The sequence below is a fragment of the Oreochromis niloticus genome, linkage group LG18 (genome assembly GCF_001858045.2).
Source record: "Oreochromis niloticus isolate F11D_XX linkage group LG18, O_niloticus_UMD_NMBU, whole genome shotgun sequence".
NCBI classification, from domain to species: Eukaryota; Metazoa; Chordata; class Actinopteri; order Cichliformes; family Cichlidae; genus Oreochromis; species Oreochromis niloticus.
The window spans coordinates 28,723,117-28,747,275 of NC_031982.2; the positions used below are offsets into that span (position 1 = coordinate 28,723,117).

The following is a 24,159-nucleotide window of genomic DNA, read 5'->3' on the forward strand; positions in this document are numbered from 1 at the left end:
TTTTCAGTTGTCTGGTTTCCACTGGCCATTGACAGTAGCCAACTATAAATTGTAAATGCACACTGCAACTAAAAAAAGAGAACGGATGTATGACTTTGAATTGTGGCTGAAAGGGCTACATGGAAAACTAGGATGGTGCTTTACTTTTTTCTTTGTATATAAAAAAAGTCCTGTAGCGTGTCCAATCTAGATGAGAGATGCTGTAAATCTCAGTTGTCACATTAACAAAACACCAGATGAACCATTGTAACATCTGCTGATTGGTTATTGCACTTTTTAACTTTCCATTACAAAACAGAGAGAAGATCTGGAGTCTATTATTTATGCAATTTTCCCCACTGAATAATACCATAAACAATGCATGACAATCTCTTGCCCCCAATAACACCTAGCACAAGGGAAGCATTTTGTATTCACAGAGTAGTGCTAATATATAGCTAACATGCTTTTCTCTTTCTTTCTCCCTCAACAACACACGCAGACACACATCTGACATCTTTCTGTCTGTCACGCACACACAAAAATCACACGTTCGCTCTTTCTCTTCAGGCCATTATCTTGTGAATAACTGGCAACGCTATTTTCTATAGCGGGGGGACTACCTATCACGCAGCCCCCGTAATTACAGCCTTGCCAATTATCAGAGCTTTACAACTACCAATTATCATACTGCTCTCTTTTCTGCAGGCCTCTTTTTAATGGCAGTGGGAAAGTGAATGGGACAGGCGCCGTGGTGACAAGGTAGGGGGTGCAAGTGCACTGAAAACTCAGTGGGCTAAAATCTGAAACATTTCCTCCAGAAAAATTGCATGGTGTGCATAATGAAACAATAACTCTAATAAGGAGGGCTCCCTACCGTAGACTACAAAATGTGTTAAAAAAAGGAAGATTAAAAAGTCAAGGCCAAGTGGGTAGAAATGCTTCACTACTAAAAAGTAGGCTGTTAATGAACTTGATGGTTTCAGCGGCTCCCCACTGAATCTGGTCAGGGGGTAGACAATCATTTCTGGCAAAACGTACACTTATTCCAACAACTTAACTTGAAAGCTGGCGGAGTCGCACGCTGTGTCTTCGCTATTTGTGGACTCAGCGATTATCTAATAGAGCAGAAGGAAGTGAGGCCCTTGAGGGATCTATCTTTAAACCCAGAGGAAAAACTGTGTTTTCCATCAGTGAAACAGCAACAGCAGCAGAAGTAGTGGGAGCAACTACTGATTGTATGCAGAAGCACAGTGGCTGATAAGATAAGGCCAGACATACCAATCCAATGCACGGCCTTTTCTGTGCAGCCCCTTTCCATAACAAGTCACTGCATGGGTCAACAAGGCCACTTGCTGAGTTAGGGAGGATGCATCATTGAAACACTCGTGCTGTGTTGTGTGAAAAAGAGACTCGGAACAAACTATCTTTACGTTTTGCTTCCAGGAAGTCAGACTTCCTTGACATTGTCAAACTTTATCAAAACTATTCTACCCACTTAGTTCTCTTGGCTTTGTCAAAGTCTTTCAATGTTTGTTTGGTTTTTTTTAACGTAAGCTGGTTTTTCCACTCGTATTCATTCGATTAACTGAAAGCTTGGCACATCTCTACATGCAGTGGAGTATGTCCATGAGGAAACTGGACCCCTCAAAGACAAAAAGAAGACTATCTACAGCAGATGAGAGTCATGCTCTTAATAAATATGAAGAAATCCAGCAAAGATGTGACACAGGACCTGAGAAATGACCTGCCCCCTCAGTTGATCCATCTCATGTTGGCCAAACACTCATCAGAAATGGCCTCAAAGGTAGAAGCCATTCATAACGGACCCTGACAGGGTATGTCATATTACACAAGAACTGTACTGACATCAGTGGCCAGAGGTTTCACAGAGTGATGAATCCAAAATGGACATTTTTGGCTCAAGTTGTTATCAATCCGACAGTGAATGTCTACAGCCATCTGTAAAACATGACAGAGGGTCTGTCATGGTCTGGAACTGCATTTCAGCCAGTGAGATGGAGATCTTGTCGAAACTGACAGAATTATGAACACAGGAAAGTACGGCCAGATTTTGATCCACCATGCAAAACCATCTGGAAAGTCACTGATTAGCAACAGCTTCATTTTTCAGCATCACAATGATCCCAAACACGTTGCCAATGCAATGAAAGCATACCAGGATAGGAAGAAACACACAGTGGAACGCCATCAGTCATGGACTGGCCTCCCCAGAGCCTGTGAAAGTTGTTGTTGTTTTTTTGCAACCATGACCATCTGTCTGTGCTCATCTTTTTCCATCTACATAAGCTACATATACATGAGCAATAGCTGTCATTGCCCACAAAACAGCAAGCTTTCCAAAACGTCCAACTTTTCTGAATTACTTTTAAAGGACACAGGAAATGTTACTTTAAGACAAAGACCATGACTGTCTGTGTCAACATGACAAGCACTTAAACGGTTAAAATGTTTCACAAACACAAATGCAGTGCTGACTGAAATGGGACAGGAAGGAAAACCACACTTGGCCATATCATTACTCTTAATCCCAAAATACCTGCATGTGACAAGGGTTTCTCTTTAACAAATAACCTTAATGACAGACGAAAGAACTCTTACCATGTAGAGTAAATGATTAAGAAATCCAATGAAAGGTGGCAAAAGACCCAGAGGGGGAATAAAAACAATGTAGAGCAGAAAGAGAGGAAGAGGTGGCAGATAAAAGGGTATAGAAATGGCAGAATGGGATTTTATGGTAGAAGAAATACATTTGACAAGTGACCTTTCTACCACATCACGCCAGAACAATGGTCCATTATGTGCTATTGTAGTCATTGTGTAATAAAGCGTTCTCTTACCGGTACTGCTGACACAACTGACAGACTACAGTGAAAGGCAGGAAATACATGAAGGGAGAAGGTCCAGCAGGACAAGATGGCTGCTGAAAGACCTTTTAGATTGATAACACGGGTACGCGGAAATGTTTCATGATTTAGCGACAACTAGCTGCAGTTGGTTTTAAAGCACTTGTGATTTTTGAAGGTTAATACTAAAAGGGTTTGACAATGCTGCCTTAAATATCCTTAATTCATACTTCTGTGTGAATTAAGGATATTTTTAGAATCACACACACACACACAAAATGCATTGTACTTAGACTGATGCTGTTAATCTTGAACAAGAGTAGCAGTACTGAGCAAGTGTTGAGGTCAAATTAAGTTCACTGTGACAAATTACTTCATATACAGCAAGTCTGTTGTATAGATTGAACTTGTAACCTCTGGTCATGTGACTGCAGTTATGTCAAAGCATGATCTGATTTAGTCTACAGATGGCTAAGGCAAAACCTGCTGTGCTGCCCAACGAAAAACGTTTATCTGGACTGATCTGGAAAAAACCCAACAATCAAACGATAGCCTGTGAGCTAGCATTTGGCGATGGTCGGAAGAAGGGTTTCCATTTTAACGGGAAAAGACCTCTAGCATGATCAGAGGGGCAGCAAGGACAAAACACCAACTCTAGGAAAAAACAGATAAAATGTAACCACAAGCAGTATCGGTAAATAGGGAATGAAAAGATGTAAGCGGAGAAGAAATGCTCAGTGCATCACGGAAAGTCCCCAAGCAACCTGAGCCCATATCAGCATAACTAAGGCGATCGTTCAGGGTCACCTGACAGAGCGACAACTACAGGCTTTATCAAAAAGGAACATTTTAAACCTGATCTTACTATACAGAGGGTGTCAAGTGGAAGCTTGTTCCACAAGAGAGTGCTTTGTCTCCCACTCTACTTTTAGAAACCACAAGTCTGAGAAGTCCGAGAGCAAGGTGCTCTATTAAAACAGTACAGTACTATGAGGTCTTGCATTAGTATTGCGAGTACTGTAATTTTAGTAAAAACCATTCGATTTAGATCAAATAACATAATATAATGTAACAAATTTATGACACTACTGAATAGTTATTCGCATACCTGTATTATTTATCTTTTCTTCAAATAACCTCCACCAGTAGCGTACTATCTGAACTGTCTGTCAAGGTTTGTCTGTCTGCCTTGGGGCTAGGGTCCTTTGAGAGCTGAGAATTAAACCTGTGAGGAAATCCATTCATCTAGTCAATCACAGCTGGATTAACCACAGCCTCTGGCAGTGGTCAATCGATACCTTCTGCAGTGAGGTGCCGAAGTTCCCAACGGAACCTCTGCAGAGCGGCTTGGCAATACAGCAAACTGGATGGTTGTTTAACACCAAAGTAGCCACAGTCTGAGCATGTGCTCCGAGGGATCTCCCGTCAATATCAGCATCTCTCAGCTTAAATATAAACAAGAAGCGTGTTTGTGCTTTTGGGGTGTATAGCGATGAGTCACACTAGGTTGGAGTGCCTCTAAGAGCCAACACTTTATAAAATAATTAACACATTGACTTAAGAAATACTATGATCTTATTTTATTTTCTGCTCCAAGCAGGAACTTTTTGCTGCTCTCTGGACATTTTTTGGTTTCTCTTGTAACCATTTCGCCAGATTTCTTTTGGCTCTTTGGCCCCAAGAACTCAACACAACTAAAATTGTTCGCACTAACAAAGAGAACTGAGAACCTACAACTCAACCCAAAAACCTAAGGAAAAAAAACAGAATATGCCATCACTACTTGTAGTTCATCTAGTATGACTTTTAATGAGACTTATGCTTTATCAGCTAGAAATAGGCTGATAACTAATTCACATTTTATGATGCTAATAAATCAAGGTTAATATAGTTTAAAAATAATGTAATCTACATTTCATTTAACAGCACAACAAAAAAATCTAAGCTCTGGAAACTTCTAGTTGTGCTTTGAGCTCAAAAAGCTTCACCGCTCGTCTGAGAGTTGGAAATAAAAGCAAATGCAGTTAAATCTACTCTGAATTCAGAACGTTATTGCAAAAGCATTACAGTAGGCTACATGTAATTTGTGTCATCCATGTTCTTATGTGTGTGAAATAACATAACGGAGTCCTGAACAGGCTTAAATAGTCCAAGTTGTGTGTAATAAACACACGTGACTGTGATATTGAAGAGCAAGAAATAAGAGAACACTTGGACGGGATTAACACACAAAAAGACCAGTCTGAACTTTTAACTATATCCAGCATAACAACCGAATCATCTGACGTGGCCTTTGCGTTAACTTTATACCAATTAAAAATAAAGACTCAGCCATTATCATATTATTAGACTATCTGCTCTGCAGGCGCAAAGGAAGACTACAAACCAAATTTTCATAACAAGCAACTGTGGGGAGTAATGACTCTTGCCCTACACCAAGAGCAAGGGATTTAATTAGCTGGCAGGGCTGTAATGGCCTTGGCATTTATAAACTGCTGCCCCCCCAAAAACCTGGCACTGTGCCTGCCTGACATTTCCTTTGGTGAGGGAAGAGTGGGTTGCAGTGGGAGAAGGACTTGCCACTTGAGGCTTTTTGGTTTTGGGCACCCACGTAGTAAAAGCAAAAGAAGGCACAGGTTCTTTAACCGTGTAGTCATTATTTAAACACAGAGACTATCGATTTATTAAACTGTTAAACAGAGAAAGCAGCTCTTTCAATTAATTTTTATGCAGCTTCATTCAGATTTTTCACAATAAAATGAAAAACCAGTGCTGCTTCAACCATCATTTTTTTGGGCTCTGAAACTTTAGATGTAATCAAGATAATGGTTGTGCTACAGTTTGAGTCATCTTTACAAGTTAAATGATTACTGCGAGTGCTTTTTCTTTTCTTTTCATGCAACCCACGGGACCTGTGAGCATGAGCTCGCTGCTGAACAGAGCTGTGCCTCCGGTGCTGCAGTGAGACCTTTGCAAAGCAGTACTTTCTGTAGGTTCAGGTATGAAAAGCGGCTGAGCCTAGCAACAAAGCTGCTTAGCTGGCAACAGTGAGGTGAACCAAAGCCTAATGGCTGCTGTGAGTGAGATGCATGTCCAAACGAACCCTCTGAATCAGTCTTCTGATTCCCCAAACTAAAAAAACCCAATATGTGTCCAACAAACTGATGCTCAAATATTGACTGTTCAGATAGAGAACCTTGGAAACTATAATAATGTGCTTATCTGAGCACCAGAGAAAAGTACAACAATGGTGTCCACATACTTTTGAATAATTTGGGTTTGGCACTATTCATGTTTTTCCCAGTGAGGAGACTTTGTCTGAGAATTTTTCTACTTAGAGTTTGTTTCAAATCTTTTCTTTTTTTGTTTTCACCCTGCAGAAACTGGGTCTATAAATGTAAATGTGGAAGAGCTCAACTCACCTGCACTGAACTGCTGACTCAGCTAAATACTTATCTATTCAATTCAGTTCAATTTTATTTATACAGCACAAAATCACAACAACAGCTGCCTCAAGGCACTTTATACTGTAATGTCGACCCTACAATCATTCATACAGAGAAAACCCCAACAATCATATGACCCCCTATGAGAAAGCACTTTGGTGACAGTGGGAAGGAAAAACTCCCTTTGAACAGGAAGAAAGCTCCGGCAGAACCAGGCTTTTCAATCTTATTTGAAACACAAATCTGTTTAAATGTCTATATACGTTTGCTAATGTCATTAATATCCACTAGTTTTCAGAATACGTAACCATAAGTTGCCTCACCTTTCTTGCTCCATCCTCATCTTCATGGTCTCCTCGTCTGACACCTGCGTCTCCTCTGGCCTCCACTTGCTGGAGCCTTTACGATCAATCTTTTCTCCCGGCCGCTCATCCTTTCGGTGCTTCCCAAACCTGGAGTACATAAACAATTAATATCCACCACTTCATTAATGTTTCTATACTTCACAATTTTTTGTTGTATTCAAATTATGATTCGTCGCAAGTTACTGCTGCAGTTGCATGACTAGACAAAGTCAGAAGCTACGGTGCAATTTCAAAAAACTCTTAATCAGCTAATGTGATGCAAAACTGTCCTCTGAAACACAGGCGTGTCTGCCAGAACCTTGACAATAACCCAACTTTTACCAATACGGCTGAAATGTTGTCTGTGATCACAAAAACAGCCCACTGCTACGACTGTGGGCTTGATTAACAGTTAATCAAGCCCACAAATGAAGCATTTGAAAAGTAGCTCTCACAAATTCAAACCCAATTCAGTTCTTTTAAAGTTGTGGAGAAGGCGTAGACGCAGCCCATCACAGTAATTATATTCATAGGGAGGGAGTGACGATTCACCGAATAGGAGGCACCGCAAAGATATTTCAGCTTGATTGACTCAGTATAAAGCTGCGGCCTGTTGAAGAAATGACTTTGGCAGCGCGCTCGCTTCTACAATGAACCGCCGTGATTATTCACAGGGAAATTGGTCCGCAGAGAATATCTACGACTTCGAAAGAGACAGCGCTGAGAAAAAACCAAAGAGGTGTGTCTGTGTGTTAATGAAAGAGGAGGAAGACAGCGAACAAGAGGAAAAAAATGAACACGCACAAGAGAAACTCGTTGAATGAACCATTAAGACCGAAAACTAAACTATGGCGAAGAGCACAAAGACTACCTTGAAAGGAATGTGTGAGCGTCTGTGTGAGAAAGCTTCAGAAGAAAGAGCGATGGAAAAAAAGAAAGAAAGTGAAAACTCCAAAAGTAGAGTGCGCTTAAAGAATAAAGAGGATGAGTGTAAATTGCCTGAATATAAGTGCAAAAGAGAAAGAAGAAAAACACTTGGATGACAGGTACGTGAATTTGTGGTTTGCATGGAAATCAATACAGAAGAAAGAGAACTGAAAGCAATAAAAGTAAATACAAAAGTAAATCGATGAGAGAAGCACAAGAACCAACAAAACAAGCAAATGAAGCCGCACATAAAACCCAGAGGTGAGAGAGTGTAGGAGTGAGTTAAACACTGAAAAATAAAAGAGAAAGAAGAAAACGGCAGCGCACGGGGGAAAAGGTAAGAGAGAAAAATAAATGAATGCAGGCCTGAGAGAAAAATGCATAATGCAAAATTAAATTAAAGTCATATGAATCGTGTAATTCTCTTTGTGGAAAAATACAATGAAATGAGACATGAAAAAAAGAAGAGTATGATAAAAACTATATGGAAATTAGTAAAAGATGTGGATCAAAGTCATAGTTCATTAAAAACATCAATAAACTGAGAGAGAAAAAAAGACTTTCCAAGACTTTTTCTGTTTGTGGCATTTTTAAGAAGTCGCTGATATATTGTTTATATTTCTACTAGTTTAGTAGCAGATATACCATCATTACATAACATGTGATGATAGATTTCACAACAAAATGTAGAACTTTAAGTGTCACAATATCACAGCTTTAGCGAGGCCACATGTTTATGTTCGGTGTACACAACAGCAAGTCTGAGAGCGAGAGCTGAAATTCCTGATATGGCTACAAGAGGGAAAAGCAGGGCTGTAAGCATCTGGTTAAAAAGTTTGACCCAAGATAAAACAACCCAGATATAAATTATATTTCAGGTTAATTATGTGACAATATTCTGCAGCTCCTGGTGAGTTACATCCTTACTCTCTTTTAGGTACTGTGAAACTAAAGCGTAGCATAGATTTTATTCCTATATGTAAAATTCTAAGGAAAAACATGACCAAGGGTACTTTGATTAATGTTGTGTCCCTGCTATTGCACTGCAATGCTGCTAGCATCTTGTTTCAGTAGATTCACAGACATTAAAAAAGGAGAAACCGCTTCGATACCACACACTAGTTCAGCTGCACCTATAAAGGTGACATCATACAGGAAGGCATAGCTCAAACTGATGGATCAACTCCTGCTCCACTGGACTAAAGCGAATTCACTGTGTAATTGTGTGACTTTATTAGCAGCGTCCTCCTGAAATGCGCCAACAACATTGAGAGTAACATCCGCCTCTCTGCCTCTTAATGCTCTCAGGTCGCTATGGTAATGCGTGAATATTTCTTTCAAAATAAGACACACAACTATAATACAGGAAAAGACCCAGGGAAACAGAGTTAACGATAAAAACCCTGAAAACCATAAATTTCACACCCGAGCCTCAACTCTCGCGGCCCGGTACCAAACGACTCCGGTTCGTGGCCCGGGGGGTTGGGGACCGCTGGACTAAAGAACCGGGGTACAGTTGAATGTGGGTTTGCATCATCCACATGCTCATAACATGTCAACTGGGTAAATGCTTGCGAACTTTCTCCACAAAATGAGTGAATAAATGAATTTAAAAAAAGCAAGCTGCTTTCTGGTAAACGAGCGATCTGCTCAGAGTTCGACCTGCTTCCTGTCACGTCTTTACCATCTAAGACCCAACACAGACAGACAAAATGCCTTGCAAATTAGTTTTTCACACCATCTACACACCTTCCCTAGTATTCCTTGAATGTTGTGCTAAGTACTAACCCCAAAGACAGCATATACTGATAGCATGGAGTGTAAAAGACAAACAGAAAAGCTGAGAGACAGGAATGAGGAGGAAAAACTGCAGCTGGAGGGGGGAGGGGCGCAGACTAAGGGCCATTACTTGATTAATTTAACTGCGGCTGTCTGAAATGCTCAGAGTGACAGCCTGCCGTTAATGCTAAGAGCAGGAGTGATCTATCACGGCGAGAGACGGTTGACACTTTCTCCACACCACTAACTTTCATTAACAGCCTCTTTTAAAAAAAACAGCCTCGTCATACACACACGTACGCGCGCAAACACCCGCACAGTGTGATTTATGACTGAAAAGGAAAACTTTGAGGAGGAGACAGAGTATTAACCATGACACCAGGGCTTTTAATAATCTTATATTCCAGGCACAGTTAGGCCCGCCTCGTCTTGTGAGTGCAACAGCATCGATAAAGAGGCTTTGACTGCTTTCTGCGGTTTGAAAAGATCACTTCAAAATGTCAGGGACTGAGCTGATTCAAATCAGCAGACCACCCGTGAAACACCGTTAATCCTTTTAATAGCACAAAAAGTGAAAACAAGTTTTTGGTAGCGTGCCGCAGTTTTCGGGAACTCGCATAATCAGATGTGGGTGAGGAGCAACGCTAATTGCCAAGTAACTTGTTTTTGATTTCCACTGGGCAGAGACACACTGCTCATGGTCATGAGCAAAACATCTCAACAACCAATGAATGGACTTGGCTGCCCAGTGATTTTGGTGATGACCTGATTTAATCGAATTACATCCGCAGCTGACGTGTACACCTTTAATTTTAAAACAACTAAGATTTTTAAGGTGGCCTTGGTGTGTTCTGTCACACCGAGGCCACATTTAGATTATTGCAAAAGTTTTCATCAATCCAACTTTTTTTCCACCCGATGTGAAATTACTCATTTAAATTCATGTCTCCAAGGAAGGTGTTTCATCGGAATTTTTCAGTCATTTATTTCAATGATGGAACTCTTACACTGTTTTAAAATATTTTAATCAATCCAGCTGTACACTGACTCTGCAGAATGCCTCACATTTGTCTTACACTATACACAGATTAACCATGGACTATATATAAATATATATCCATATAAATGATCGATGTACCAACCCAGATGTCACCCGATGCGCCATTTGGCCCCATCTTAGTTTTTTAAGACCCAGAAGTGATTATATTTAGATGACAGGTGGAATTTCCCCTCATCGAGGGAAGGCACAACCATGATCTGCATGGGTGCACATTTACAAATACTTGCATATTAGCTCTAAGTAACATAGAAACAGAAACGCATTAGAATATAACTCACCATATCTGGAGCACAGATTAATAGGAAGGACTGTTATTACAATTAACCACTAAGGATAAAATCGAGAACCAGTTCCCAGCAGTCCAATTCCTTGGAATTGTTCGTTTGCTTGCCTATCGATTCCGGTCATCGGTTGCATTTGCACTACACATTAATGCACACCAGGAGGAACAGTGGTACTTTCTACAGCGTGGATATGACATTACTTTAATTTTTATTGTACAAAAGTATGAGAGCACGATGTTAAAGTGCAAACTAGGACAGAAACAACTGCTAATATGCTGCTAATGAATCTTTGGCTCTTTATAAGCACCTGGACAGACAGCATGCTAATGCTAAGCTAGCCATAGGGATGTTAAAGCTGAGTGAATGCCGACCCCAGCCCAGCATCCAGACCCTGAACTTCAACAGGTAACAAAAGAGCAGTGATGAGCAGTCAGGCTGCAGTGTTTCTAAAGTAGAATCACAAAGTGTTCTGTGTAACACGTCTAACTACTTTTTTTGACCCCAACACTGGCCACAACGAAGAGAGTAAATACCTCCAACATGCACAAACATTTGACTACACAGCATGCAATTAATTTGCATGAATGTAATGTCTTTGATATGCTGCTTAGCGATGGTGGTGACTCTCAAAGCAGAGCCAATGAGAACCCAATGAAAATGAAGAAGAGAATCAATAAAGAATCAAATCAAAGTGAACTCACAGAAAATGCTGCTGCTGCTTTCCTAAGCCTACTCATGCTGCATCACTGTTGGTGTAGTGTTGCAAGATTGAATACCATGTCTTAAGTTGCAGGAACACCCAGCACTACATGCAATACCTCACCATAAACATATTATTACCTACAGCTACGACTATAAGGACCACAATTATTAGCATTTTATCTTGCGGGCAGCAAAATAACAGAGCACGATGCATTGACGTCCCTTCATCCATGACTAATCTTTCCTCCTCGCTGTTCAAGCCATCTCCAAGTCTAAGCTTGCTCCGCTTACTCGCACACAAACATGCACTAAAACCACTGCAAATTTAGTGTAGCCCTCAAATCTCTGGGCAATGACCACGTTCGCAGATGCCAAGCCCATAGACTGGGTGTTGCTTCTGTGTCCAAGTGATGATCAGAGAGCGAGAGAGGAGAGGAGTGGGAGAAAGGGGGAGGGAGGGCTACAGTTGGCAGGCCGCACTGTTGGCAGAGGCTGATGGTAATGATGCTTTGATTGGGACTGAGTGTGAGGCCTTCGAGACATGAGAGGGTCAGGCAGTGGCAACTCTGTTGATCACACACACGTGTGCGTGAGTGTGTACACAGACACACACACGGTCCTCCAACTTCTAAGGGCCTCCCTCTCCTGATCCACCCCTCCTACATGCTAACACATCAAAGCTCCCCGACACTCGCGCACCATAAAACCTTAACTCACAAACGCTGCCTCGCTCAAACACATGACACTCATCGGGAGCTCTTAACATGCTGTACAGCCACTCTTGGTATCAAACTTCCCATTTCACAGAGTGACACGGGCACACTTATAAAAACCTATGCCATTGTTCTCCACACAGCCAGCCTTTGCCTTAAGTTTCATCCCGACGTGTTGACACTGACAAATGGAATACATGAATTCGGATGCTTTTCCCCCTCTTAGTAACATATTTGTTGCTAAATGCTCACTGCTGTGGTGTTCGCTAAACTGTAGCTCCCACATATCACCTTTCAGTCACACAATGTGGGTGTTAATGGGACTTTTTTTCCTCCTTTGATTTTCTCTTTATGCTTATTTTGGAATCTGGATGTGGTATTTTTTGTGTGTCTTTAAAGCACATTGCAAAAAGTAAAAAAGCTTTTTTAAATGTACGCTTTTCCTGCTCTGTTCAGATGTGATATATACTCAGATTAGGTCTCTACCAGTGTCATTTATCTAAATAAACAACAAACTGTGATGTAAATAATACACTTTATTAATTTTCCTCTTAGATACAATACTTTCTTGCCCAGTAGTATGAATTATAGAGTAAAGACACTACAGCTTGTGCAGAACTGATACATTTATATTTTATATTTTGATAAATTTGGAGGAATTAGTTTAAACTTAAACATTTGCATCCATAAAATGAACCGGTCCCCTCAAAATTTGAACTTCCTTCAATATCAAGTTTACTGAAGCCAAACTTCCTGGGATGCGCCCTTTAAAATTAGTATGAGGTCCAGATTACACACACAGACAGATGGATGGATTGAATGCATCTCACATCATTATTTTGGGGCACACAGCTGTCTCGGCCAGTAAACACTGGGCGTGGATCAAACAGGCAGCCAGACGGCGTTTTAATGGATCCGATCTGATGTGGGCAATATTGAGCCAATCAGAGCAGGATAACATTGATGCTTTGACAATACACGCCAATCATTAACATATGGCAGGATAAGAAGGAAACTAGCTCTTAAGTCGGTGTGAGTGCATGTGCATCTGTAAGAAAGGAAAGAAGATTACTGCAGTGTGCGGTTGTCTGTGACCAAAATTGTATGCGTGAGCTTCCCTGTCACTTTAAATCCAAAATCCAGCATGTATTTGCAGCTTGTGCATATCTACCTCTGCATGTCAGTATGTGCAATGCATATCTTCAAGTATGTGTATGTTGGAGCCAATTAGGTCAAATATATATACTGGAATTATTTACAGTATTTGTCGATGTGTATAACAATGCAGCGTTTATATGCAACTCTATTGTCTTACTGCACTGTCTCAACCCCTGATCCCCCTTTTCTGTACTTTGCATTTTATTCCTATGCTTTAAGGATTAAATATTATATCACATTAAATATATTCTGTAGTGTTACAGTGGATGTATTAGTGGACGGCATGCCGCCCCAAAAAAGGCTTAAAGTTTAAGCTCCATATGAGACTTTCCTGCTCCTAATGCTGTGTGATGTCACCGAGAGGGGATTTTCTCAATATGGTCATCTCAGGCACACGCCCCTCTGTTTGTGAGGGGCAGCCAATCAGAACAAAGCTGGCTTAAAGAGAGATTAAAATGGCTCATTTTAGGCCCTGCCCAGCTTGAGATAAATAAAGATAAACTTAAACCTTAAATTATACAAAGCTATTACAGTAGCGTCCAAGAATAAAAATATGGAGCTGAAGATTAGCGTATTAGGTCCACTTAATTAAGCCATCATGTCAAACAGATTTGTGTTTAATTTGACAAAAATTATTTTCAATGAAGACCCACTTAATAGACTTTTTTTTAAAAATGTGTTTTCAGTTGGCTCACCTCCGTAATCTGTGATAACAGAATAGTATTTATGATTTTTGGCATTTGATTAGTCTTTTTATTCATTCTGCAACATGATGGCAACATCTGGAGTGATTACAAACCATCTCAGTGAAACTACTAGCCCCGCCTACCTGCAAAAACTCCCTGAAACACTGCAAGAGGATCTTATTGTTTAAAGGGCGGTAACACCAAATATTTATCTGAATTTTTACATCTTTTATTTATTTTTCTGTTTAAGTTGACTGATAAGAAAAACAAATTTTTGAAAGCATTGTAATGTTAATTTTTGGTTCTGCATTTTATAAACTGGATCTATAAATGTTGCCCGTTCACTGTTAAAATTCCCCTCAAATCCACATAATCCATTTCCCTTCCCTCACCCTCGTGAGTTTAAAGCTCCTTTTATTCTCTTATCTACTTTTTATTTCAGAAGATTGCGTTTGTCTTTCGCTACCTGTTGCTCCAAACCCCGTCCTTCTTTCGCACATATTTTCGTTACCTCCTCATCTCTGTGGACCTCATTATTTCTCTCCATCAAATATTGATACTCTGTCTGATATACTCGCTGTTTTCCCCACTCTGTGTCACTGTCACTTTGGTCAGTATCACAGACTGATAAAATTACTGGCAAGATCTAAAGCTTTCCAACAAAACGGATGAGAAGACCTGCAGACCAAAGGACCTGTACACCAATAGTAATGAGGATTGGGGCAGAGAAAGGGGAGGGAATATGTAGACAACACGCTAATGAGAGTGCGTTTGTGTGTGCTATTTAGCTATAAGAGAGCATAACAGTTGAAATATCAGAGGCTGAAAAGAAATTAATTAGAGGGAGATAAACCACAAAGGTCAAGTTGTCTGGGAGTCTAATTAAGGTTTCCTCAGACTATTTAGCAGTGCCACGGTTGTATAACAGGCTTGTCAATCGTCTCCATTATGTAGGTCTTTCTGTTCTACCAAGCGTTCCAAAAATGAGGCGAAATATTACATCTGTCTAAAAAACAAAATAAAAAAACCCAGAAAGTTCAGGTTGTCCATGTCTAGACCTATAATGAGTGATTTAAAGTTCTTGCTCTTCACGCAGGCAGACAGAACACAAAGCTTGCTCAATGAGGCTGTATCAACTGTTCACAGCATCGATCACTGTGGCTTTGACACGAGCTCTGATATTGAACACAAGATTCTCTCTTTTTCCACTCTTAAAAAGTTACGGTGGCGGGGTACAGGACACAAAAACCCTCAAAGGTATTACGCTTTTCCCTCAAATGAAAATCCTCTGCTGCTGTCTTGCTTTTATTAAGGGGAAAAGCGCACATGTTGGAGGTGGATTTGTCTGCTACACAAGGCAAGACAGAAGTTACAACACCACAAGATAAAATATGAACACACTGTGTACGGTGGCCCTGAGAGGCCAAATGGACTGAAACTTAGAAAACATCAGCAATAAGAAAAACGCTGCAAAAGCACCAAAACACAACGGAAATAGGAAAAAACAGATTTCCAAAAGCACAAGGGAAGTGTTTCTGGGGAGACAATAACCCGACAGACCACTTGCAGGAACCAAAATATGCTTAGAATTGTGCTGGGAGACACTTAAAAGAAGTGGAGGATCTATCGGTTTTGTGAGAAAAGAAAAGATGAGAGTTAAGTGTGTTAGCCTAACTATTATCTTAATTGTCCCTTGGGGATAAAGTTTTTTTTACTTTGATTAGCCTAAAAATCCGTCATCAGTATTGTATGAATCATGATAAAACACACCCACTAAGTTTTGGGTCCGTCGGGTTATTGTCTCTACAGAAACACTTCCCTTGTGCTTTTGGAAATCTCTTTTTTCCTATTTCCGTTGTCGTTTTCTTTATTTCCGTTGTATTTTGTGTACTTTTGCAGCGTTTTTCTTATTACTGTTGTTTTCTTAAGTTCCAGTCCATTTGGCCTCTCAGGGCCACCGTAACTGTGTGCTTATGTTTTGCAATTTGTTCTCAGGCAAAGTTGAACCAAAAAGTAAAAATAGTAAAATAATACAAAAGAAATGCAAGTGTGTGTTTGACTACATACACAGACTCACTCAATAAGATGACCCTAGTTGCCTTGTAAGCTCACGAGCTTAAATCTGTTTGCATATATTAAAATATTGACATTGCATGCAGAGAAATGTCTTGAAAATTAAACTGAACTTTGTAAAATTTAATGAGGACTTGTCTGCTTACAGCTCTGATTGCTATTTAATGAAACCATAAAGTCATACAAGTCTTTGATTAGTTACTGTTACTCCCTTCAAAAGTTTTAAAACTTTACCTGAACATGTCCCCGAGTCCCTTCAGCATCCCCTTCTTAGGTTTTCCCTTGTCCTTCTCCTTCCCTCCCTCCGGCTTCTTCTTTTCCTTCCCTCCCTTGTCTTTGTCCTTCTTCTTCTCCTCTTTGGTGCGGTTTGTGCCATTGACCAGTGGCTTTTCGGTAATGGACAGCGGCGTCTGGTCCGCTACTGTTGACACAGAGTCTCTCCCCGACCGTGAACTCTCCTCAGTGTCCTCCTCCACTAAAGGGAGGGAGCGATAAAAACAGAAGACAACAGGGGAAGAAAAATGGAAAGGAACGGAGAATTCGTTCATGTTAACCATTGAACAGGTAAGTTTTAAGATGGACTGTAGCACATGTGAAAATCAATAACCTTAATAAATGAAAATCTATAAGTCATAAACGCACAATTATGTCTCCTAAGCACCAAGAGACTAATACAATTTAAATACATATTACAAGTGCTTAAAGAGCTCTGCTGTAAAATGAGACAGAAACCATTAGAGACTATTAGACACAGACTTATGGTGAACAGCGACACATTTGTACAGTTTTATGACACTACGGTGCGGTACGCTACCTAAATTACATAATCTTCATACTTTTGTAATAGTGCGGTTATTGAATAGTTAATGAGTCATTGGACAATCAGCACATCAGATTAAAGATACAGTAGCAACACTGCTGTCTCATTCTCAGTTCTTATATGTGGAATGTTTAATTCATGATTACACAGAATAAAAAGACTAAAGCAAAGAAGGAGGGTTGTTTATCAGGTTACCCTGTGTAATCTTTACTTACATTGACTTAACACTGCTCAAAAAGTAATGTATGGTTGAGAGGTTTTGACACATTTCGACTTTTACTATAAATTAAAAAGCAGTTTTTTTTAATATACGGCAGTTTAAAATGTGAACAGATTTCCTAAAAGATGGAAGCTCCACTGTCGACTCCACGTAAGCTGCCCCTTTGTGACCCTGTGATATCTGACACAGTGAAGGTTACATCCTGACTCACACATATGCCATTGCCACAAGCAGTGATAACATCAGCTGCCAGATATTGAGCATTAGTCAGAATGCCGTCACTCCCATGCACAAGCATGAAAGCCACGTCAAAATTTTAGGCACTGATATTTCATCTATTTCAATAACGATCCCTGCTGGGAATCATCATTGCTGCTGTTAGTGTGAGTCGGCATCATTTCACTAACCCAATGCAATGCCACATAACATTTCACATGACACATTGGAGGCGAAGGAACCGCCTGCTTAGGGGGACACCGTGGTCACTGTGGGAATCAAACCTGTGATGCTGCGAAAAGACGGTCACATTAAGATGGACCATTTGATGCCTTACATGTCTCCATGCCCTCGTCGTCCTCTTCCGTGGCGGCCGGTCGGTCGTAGGATTTGTCGATGGCTGCTCTGAAGCTTTCGTTACAGCCCCGGCCCCTGATGATACGAGGGCGAGGCCTGTGGAAGGGGACGTCCCCGTTCAGAGTTACCTCTGCTACCGCTGTCTGGAGACTCTCGAGCGAGCTGGACTTCTTTAGGCCCAGCGATGGCCCCACGTCCTTTGTGGAAGAACCTGACGGGGGATACAGCAGTCCGGAGTGAATGACATGAACAAACAACTCTGCCCAAAACCTCTCCATCCACAGCAAAGGCCTTCAAACGACCCCGTTAATGCTTTTTAGTATCATTTATTGTACTGTACACTAGAATGGATCTCTATGCCAACATATGAGGATAAAGTTTAGCATACAGGCAACACATCTTATACAAATGAAAAGAAACTTTTCTTCAGGAGCCAGCTGTATTATTACAACAGGTAAAAATGTTTTTAAAAAAACCAACGTCACCTCTGTTTGTAAGACGCTGCCTTGTTTGTAGTGCAGGCTCATCATCCTTTACTTATCCAGGTGTACCACATCTGTAAAATGCCTGCCTAGCAGCTTTTTTGACACTTTCAAAACAACAAGCAGCTGACTCACCATCTCCCACTATCTAAAAACATTTTAGCCATGAGCAAAGAACAGCTCACTACATTATCTCTTTAGGAGTGATCACAAGACTGTTTGTGGACTCCTGCCATCAGAGGAACTGATGACCCAGAGGATTACTTTTGATGGCAATGTCCCTGCAACAATACAGAATTAGAGGTGGTACATTAAGCAGCTACTGTGGCTACATAGAGCTAATGCTATAATTAACTTTGACTGCATGGTCACAGTAATCAGAACTGTTGGAAACTTGAACGCTGATTTCAAACTAACAAACAAGGGCTGTGTGTGAGCTGCTGGCTTTTGTGCTAATGTGCAACCTAAACCTGGCTCACTCTTTGTTCCCCGGTTGTGCACATCAAGTCTTTTATATTAGACGTAGGAGTCATGAGCCCTGTTTTGCTTCAGTCATGAACGGATTTTGTCACTAATGCTGCCTTGTTTTCTCTGATCCTGCTGACCAGGCAATCGTTTTTAGAAGATAAGGTAAACAGAGTTGCTGTGGAAAATTTAAAGAATAGACAACTGTGTTTAAAATATGCTGAAGGACAATGGATGGTGAATGATGATGCAAAGGATATGAAACAAAAACAGGAGAGTTATGCGAGAGGATGACTTCAGAGGACGGACGTAGAGGATGAGCGTGTTCGTTTTCCCACCGTAAATACTGACTAAGCAACGTCACACATGTTTAACAACAGCAGCACACTAAAGCTGTCCAACTATGACCTCAGACTCTTCCCCAGTGTGTCCACTTTGATTTTATGTAGCCGCAGTACTGTTGTGTATAGTACGTGAGTTATTTATTTATTTTTTGCAGTCTGGGATTTGTTCCAGCCAGCCTCACCATTCCCTCAAGGTGAACACATCTACAGCAGCATCCTCAGCGCACACACACGTGTGTGTATGATGACGACGAGGAAACGCAGAGGCCGCAGGAACATCATACACAGACAGCTGATGCTACGGGTCTACTGTTACGTCTCTTTTTCCACAATGTGTGATTAAAGGCTTAATTTCTTGTTAACGCTAACAAAAGACGGGCTTACTCCAAGGAAAAAAAACAAAAATCTGTTTGTAGTCATGTGAGCTACAGCTGTATAACAGTGTTTTAAATATGACACCCTGACAGCATAATAGGCTGACGGCATATTGTCCTAAAAACATCTTAAAACATAAACATTTTAGTATAGCTCTTGATCTTTTGGCAATAATTGGTCAATAATTCATTAGTCCAACTACTACTCTGCTGAAATGTGACTAAAACAGCTAGTTTACCTGAAGATGAGCGGTCTCCTAAGGGACAATAAGCAATAACCTCTAACAACAATGCACCGTAATCAAACCTGGCATGCTCGTTTCACTAAGACGGGAGGCTTATCGATTGTGTGTGCAGGTTCTCCTGTGTGCACGTGCGACAACGCCACTGACCGAGTACAAATTTCATTACGAGATGTGGCTCTAAATGAAAATAACCATCAGCAAAATTGGAGAAACATGACAGTTTAATTAAACTAAGACTATTCATACAGTAGTGCAGGTATAATTTTTGCTCCCATATGGCACCTTTCACAGGCTCAGAACATGTACAGTGAATAATAAATGTGAAAAAAGATAAGGTGAGGAGGTTGGGAGGTAAATGAAATAGTCCCTAATCTCCTGGGTGGTGTCACTTCAGAGTGTATGAGGAGGCTGCAAAATACACAAATCCTAACAGAATAGCACGAGCTGTCACGGCACGGGAGGCTGAATGAAAACGATAGGCTACAAAAGAATAGCACAAAGTGTGGAGAGGTAGGAGGTGACATACAAATAAAAGCCAAAGACAGGACAAAAATAAAGCAGTGAGACGAGTCAACATGTAACAGTAAGCAGAGCACTGAATGTGTACATTTTAGCATATGACCGGACCTTCTTTCAAACATTCAAATATATGAATGAGATTACTTTCAACCTATTTTAGTCACATTAAGCTTCTGCAAAGACTGCCTTTGTGGATTCGATTGTTATTTATAGGCAGAATGTTGCTGGCATTCTTTAAACAAAGCAAATATTCACAAAAATCAATTTGGGCAAAATTTATTGTAATATATTAAAATGACCTGCCAGCACTGTAGTATATTCACAAACGCCAAGTCTGGAAACAAGCAAAAAATATTTGCCAGGCAGCTTACTCACATTGAGACTGACCCCCCCCCAAAAAAAAATCCAAAATAAAAAACTGTAGACAGAGTGAGCGAGAGAGAGAGAGAGGGGGGAAAAAACAGAGCCGGAAAATTGAATACATGCAGAATGAACAAGCTTGTGGGTTAGCAGCCTCCCATTCATTCTCATCAGCCTGTCCTGTTCCCTTAACGTCTTACTGAGAGCCGGCCTGATAGGCTTTTCACGCCGCGCAGCCACATTATTTAGAGGCTTTGCCCAGTGCCATTCACAAAAGTCACACTTCAGCGGCAGTCTTAAAAAAAAAAGAAAAGAAAGAATAGTTTACACTGAGTTGGAGATCTGACAAATGGCATTTAGTCACAAACATGAAAAAAAACTTTTGCTTTATATAAGACTTGACTTTTAAGTAACTTGGTGAGGACATTTCGTCTTATTCAGTCAGCAACTCAGAAAGCATACAGATCATACAGAGGACTGCTCACATGCTGGCAACCAGTGAGATTAAGATAATCGTTACATTTCCATTTATACTGTTTTAATTAAATTGCCACACTAGCCCAGTTGGTGGCATAATGGTAGATTAAGGCAGCAGTCATGTCAGCTTTTTAGTTACCAGCCTTTTGTAAGAGGTTTTTTGTCAGTGTTACGATATTGAGACAACAATTTAGGCCCACTCCCCACCAACAACACTGACTCATGTTTCAAAAATAGCCTATAGTTCACTCTGGGAAACATTTCCTACCTCCCAAAATTCATATAAATGAGCTTGTAGTGTGAACTTTACAGAGATCACGCAGGGGTCACTTTCTCACAGATTTAGACCTGCAAGAAATCTGGATGCAGTTTCAGAGACTGCCAACAGTCCAGTATTGTCCTCCGTCAATGGAGTGTCCTCGTCCAACATGTGGCAGTGGCCTGTGCCAACAAACATCTCAGTCAATCACGGCTTAGGAGAGGAGGGCCGCTATATCCCCTCTCGGAGCTGTCAGAGTCTTTGGTTTCAGCAGGATGGTCGTGTTTTGACTTTGCTAAATGGACCATGGATCGCTTGTACTTAGTGGAGAGTTCAAATATTGAAGAAAAAAAAGTCGGTAAACTGACACCAGAGGCCAACAAGCTAAAAATAAACACTGAGCACTTAAAGAAAAAAGCAGGGTGGAATCTATTAGTCAAACCAATCAGGGAATGGAAAGGGAATCTGATTCCAGCCTTTAAAATCACTGTATTTTTCACAAATTTCACGCTAAATATCAATTAGATTATAATAATTTCAGCACATTTAGTCTTTGAAATTAGAATCTCAAAATTTCAGTGAAAAGGAAAAAGAGAAGCCAATGGTAATTAAACTGTAACCACACAACTACTTTCATGGTAAACCGTTTTCTGATCCAAGGGATTTTTAGAAGAATGGATACTATCGGTCACTACTAGCATTCTTCTGGAGTCATTTGCCGAAACAAGCTTGCATCTGGATTTGAAAGTTTACATTTACACAGCATCCTTTCTCTATGCTTAAAACAGCCTGTGTCTTGACAAGTGACTGTTTGTGGTCTCTGCTGCATTGGTTGTCATTTAGGAAGCGGAGACGGACAGTTGTGCGTACAAAGCATCTAACTCTGACATTAAAGCCCTCCTGCTTCAATCAACCAGCGTTTTAGCTTGACGTTGACGTTTTCCCCAACCACAATCAAACAGTTATATGTCCGACTTAAAGAAACCTGTTATTAAACTATTAAGAATAATGTATTTTGTCATTTTAGGCATGAGAACTTGATGGATTTTAAGATGTGATGACATGCCAAGTTGTTACTTTTCTTAACAGATTATGCAACAAGTACAGTTGACTCATCTGTTGCCACCATTTGGCAGACACAGCTTATAAAATATGCAGCACTCCTGTCCTTGCTGACTCAGGCCATCACAACATGATTAAAAGTTGGAAACAAAATCGCTGTTACCCACATGCTGTAAAAAAAAAAAGAAAAGAGGTTGCATAAAAGAATGACAATGGTGGCCTCGGTATCTATCCGCATTTTTATTTATTTTTCACACCTGCTGTGAGCTGCCCCCAAAAAATCTTATTTCTCAAAGTCTAAAGTCTCATCTCTCTCGCTCCTACTCCGCACATCTTCCTTCCGTCCATGTCACCGATTTCAGAGGCAGACCCTTTTATTCAGTTGAAGCGACAGCGAAAATACACAAGAGTTGACAGTGACTGATGACTCGCTGTCAGCTGACTGCCTTAACCAAGGACAGAGCGCTTTCTCTCTACTCCCTATACTGCCACGCGCTCACAAAATAATTAGTGCAACAGCGGCATTCGAGGCAAAAAGGAAGAAAATCTAATCTGCAGTCACCCGACTGCTTTCACAACCGTGTTCAGCAGTGACCTTAAAGTGCAGCGAGGGCTACGAGTCTTCACTTTGCAAACTGACAAATTTGTCTTGCCAGCGAGCGAGCCAAACACTAAACACGGGGAACACTACACAAATGCATAAAGACTCGAGCAGTGGGTAAACTTTCAAAACGAACCCTGCAAGCAAGCTGCAGAATCTATGTTTGTAGATCAATGTTTAATTTAATGGCTGTCATTGTAGCTCCTGTGCGATTCCTGCCTTGTACCTGTTATGAATCGATCTCTCCGGTACAAAAAAAGAAAAGAAAAAAGGGTGTAGTTATAAAACCACCTCTAATCTGCAGTTAATGCATTCCCCGAAGGTTGGGTAATGTGTTGCTAAACTCATCTGCGATCTGTTTTATAATGGAAAGAGTAAAGGGGAGGATGATATGCAGGACTTGGATCAGAAGGGCCTAAGCTAGTTTCTAACAGAGTTGAGTAAACTTCTTTGTTGCTGGAGGACATTAACTTGAACTTTTGTTATAACAAATGAAGACAGTTGTTCTTTTTTCTCCAGTTTTGGAAAGCCTATTCCCCAGAAAGCACACATTACTATGTGAGCAACTTAAGTGTAAAAAAAAAAAAAACCCATCTTGAAGACATTTATAAGATTAAACACAACTGCCTCATATGACGTATAAATCAAATACCATATTTTCCGCACTATAAGGCGCACTTAAAATCCTTTAATTTTCTCCAAAATTGTCAGTGTACTTTATAATCCGGTGCGCCTTATGAATTCTGGTTGTGTTTACTGACCTCGAACCAATTTTATGTGGTACACGGTGCTCAAAAATCTGTCAAAAAATGTTTTAGTACGACTTTGGTAAGCTACGAAGCCGCACCAATTGATAGATTGTCGGAGCATTACGGCTACCGTACTCGGAGCCTCGCGGACTCGGAGTACTGTGGGTCCAAAACGCCGTCCGCTTCAGGCCCCAAAGTCAAACGAACACTGGTGCACAGAGATTTAAAAACTGCCTAAATTCTTTCATCTTTAATAAAATGATCAGCGTTGCTGCATTACCAGATGTAACAATTAAGTTTAACATCCAGGCATCCATGAAAACAGGATTTATTAAATTTAACGGAGTTAGAAGTTAGCAGGAAGTTAGCGGAAGTTAGCTCGCTAGTTTCGCTAGTTACCTAAACATGATATAGCATGTTCTGACTGAGAGATTTCTGAAAAAAATTAAATGTACAGCTCTGCTATCACGTCCAACACAAATGAAGACAGAAAACTAAACAGCAGTGACGTTTGTAGGTTACTGAAGTTGGACTAGCTGGTATATAATGATGTGCTACGTGATTGCTAGCGACACAGCTATGTTAGCATAA

The 24,159-nt window shown here is 40.6% G+C and overlaps 1 protein-coding gene across 13 annotated transcripts in view; it reads right to left on the reverse strand.

Moving 5' to 3' along the window:
* The window catches only part of pard3ab (par-3 family cell polarity regulator alpha, b), a 235,581-nt gene that overhangs the window by 56,790 nt on the left and 154,632 nt on the right, over window positions 1-24,159 (reverse strand). For all 13 annotated transcript variants that reach the window (XM_013272746.3, XM_019348075.2, XM_005476796.4 and 10 more), the window contains 3 exons: window positions 17,612-17,842; window positions 16,253-16,493; window positions 6,616-6,744 (listed from right to left, as the gene is read on the reverse strand). In XM_013272746.3, the coding sequence (XP_013128200.1) occupies window positions 6,616-6,744; window positions 16,253-16,493; window positions 17,612-17,842 (601 nt within the window). The remainder of the gene's footprint in view (window positions 1-6,615; window positions 6,745-16,252; window positions 16,494-17,611; window positions 17,843-24,159) is intronic.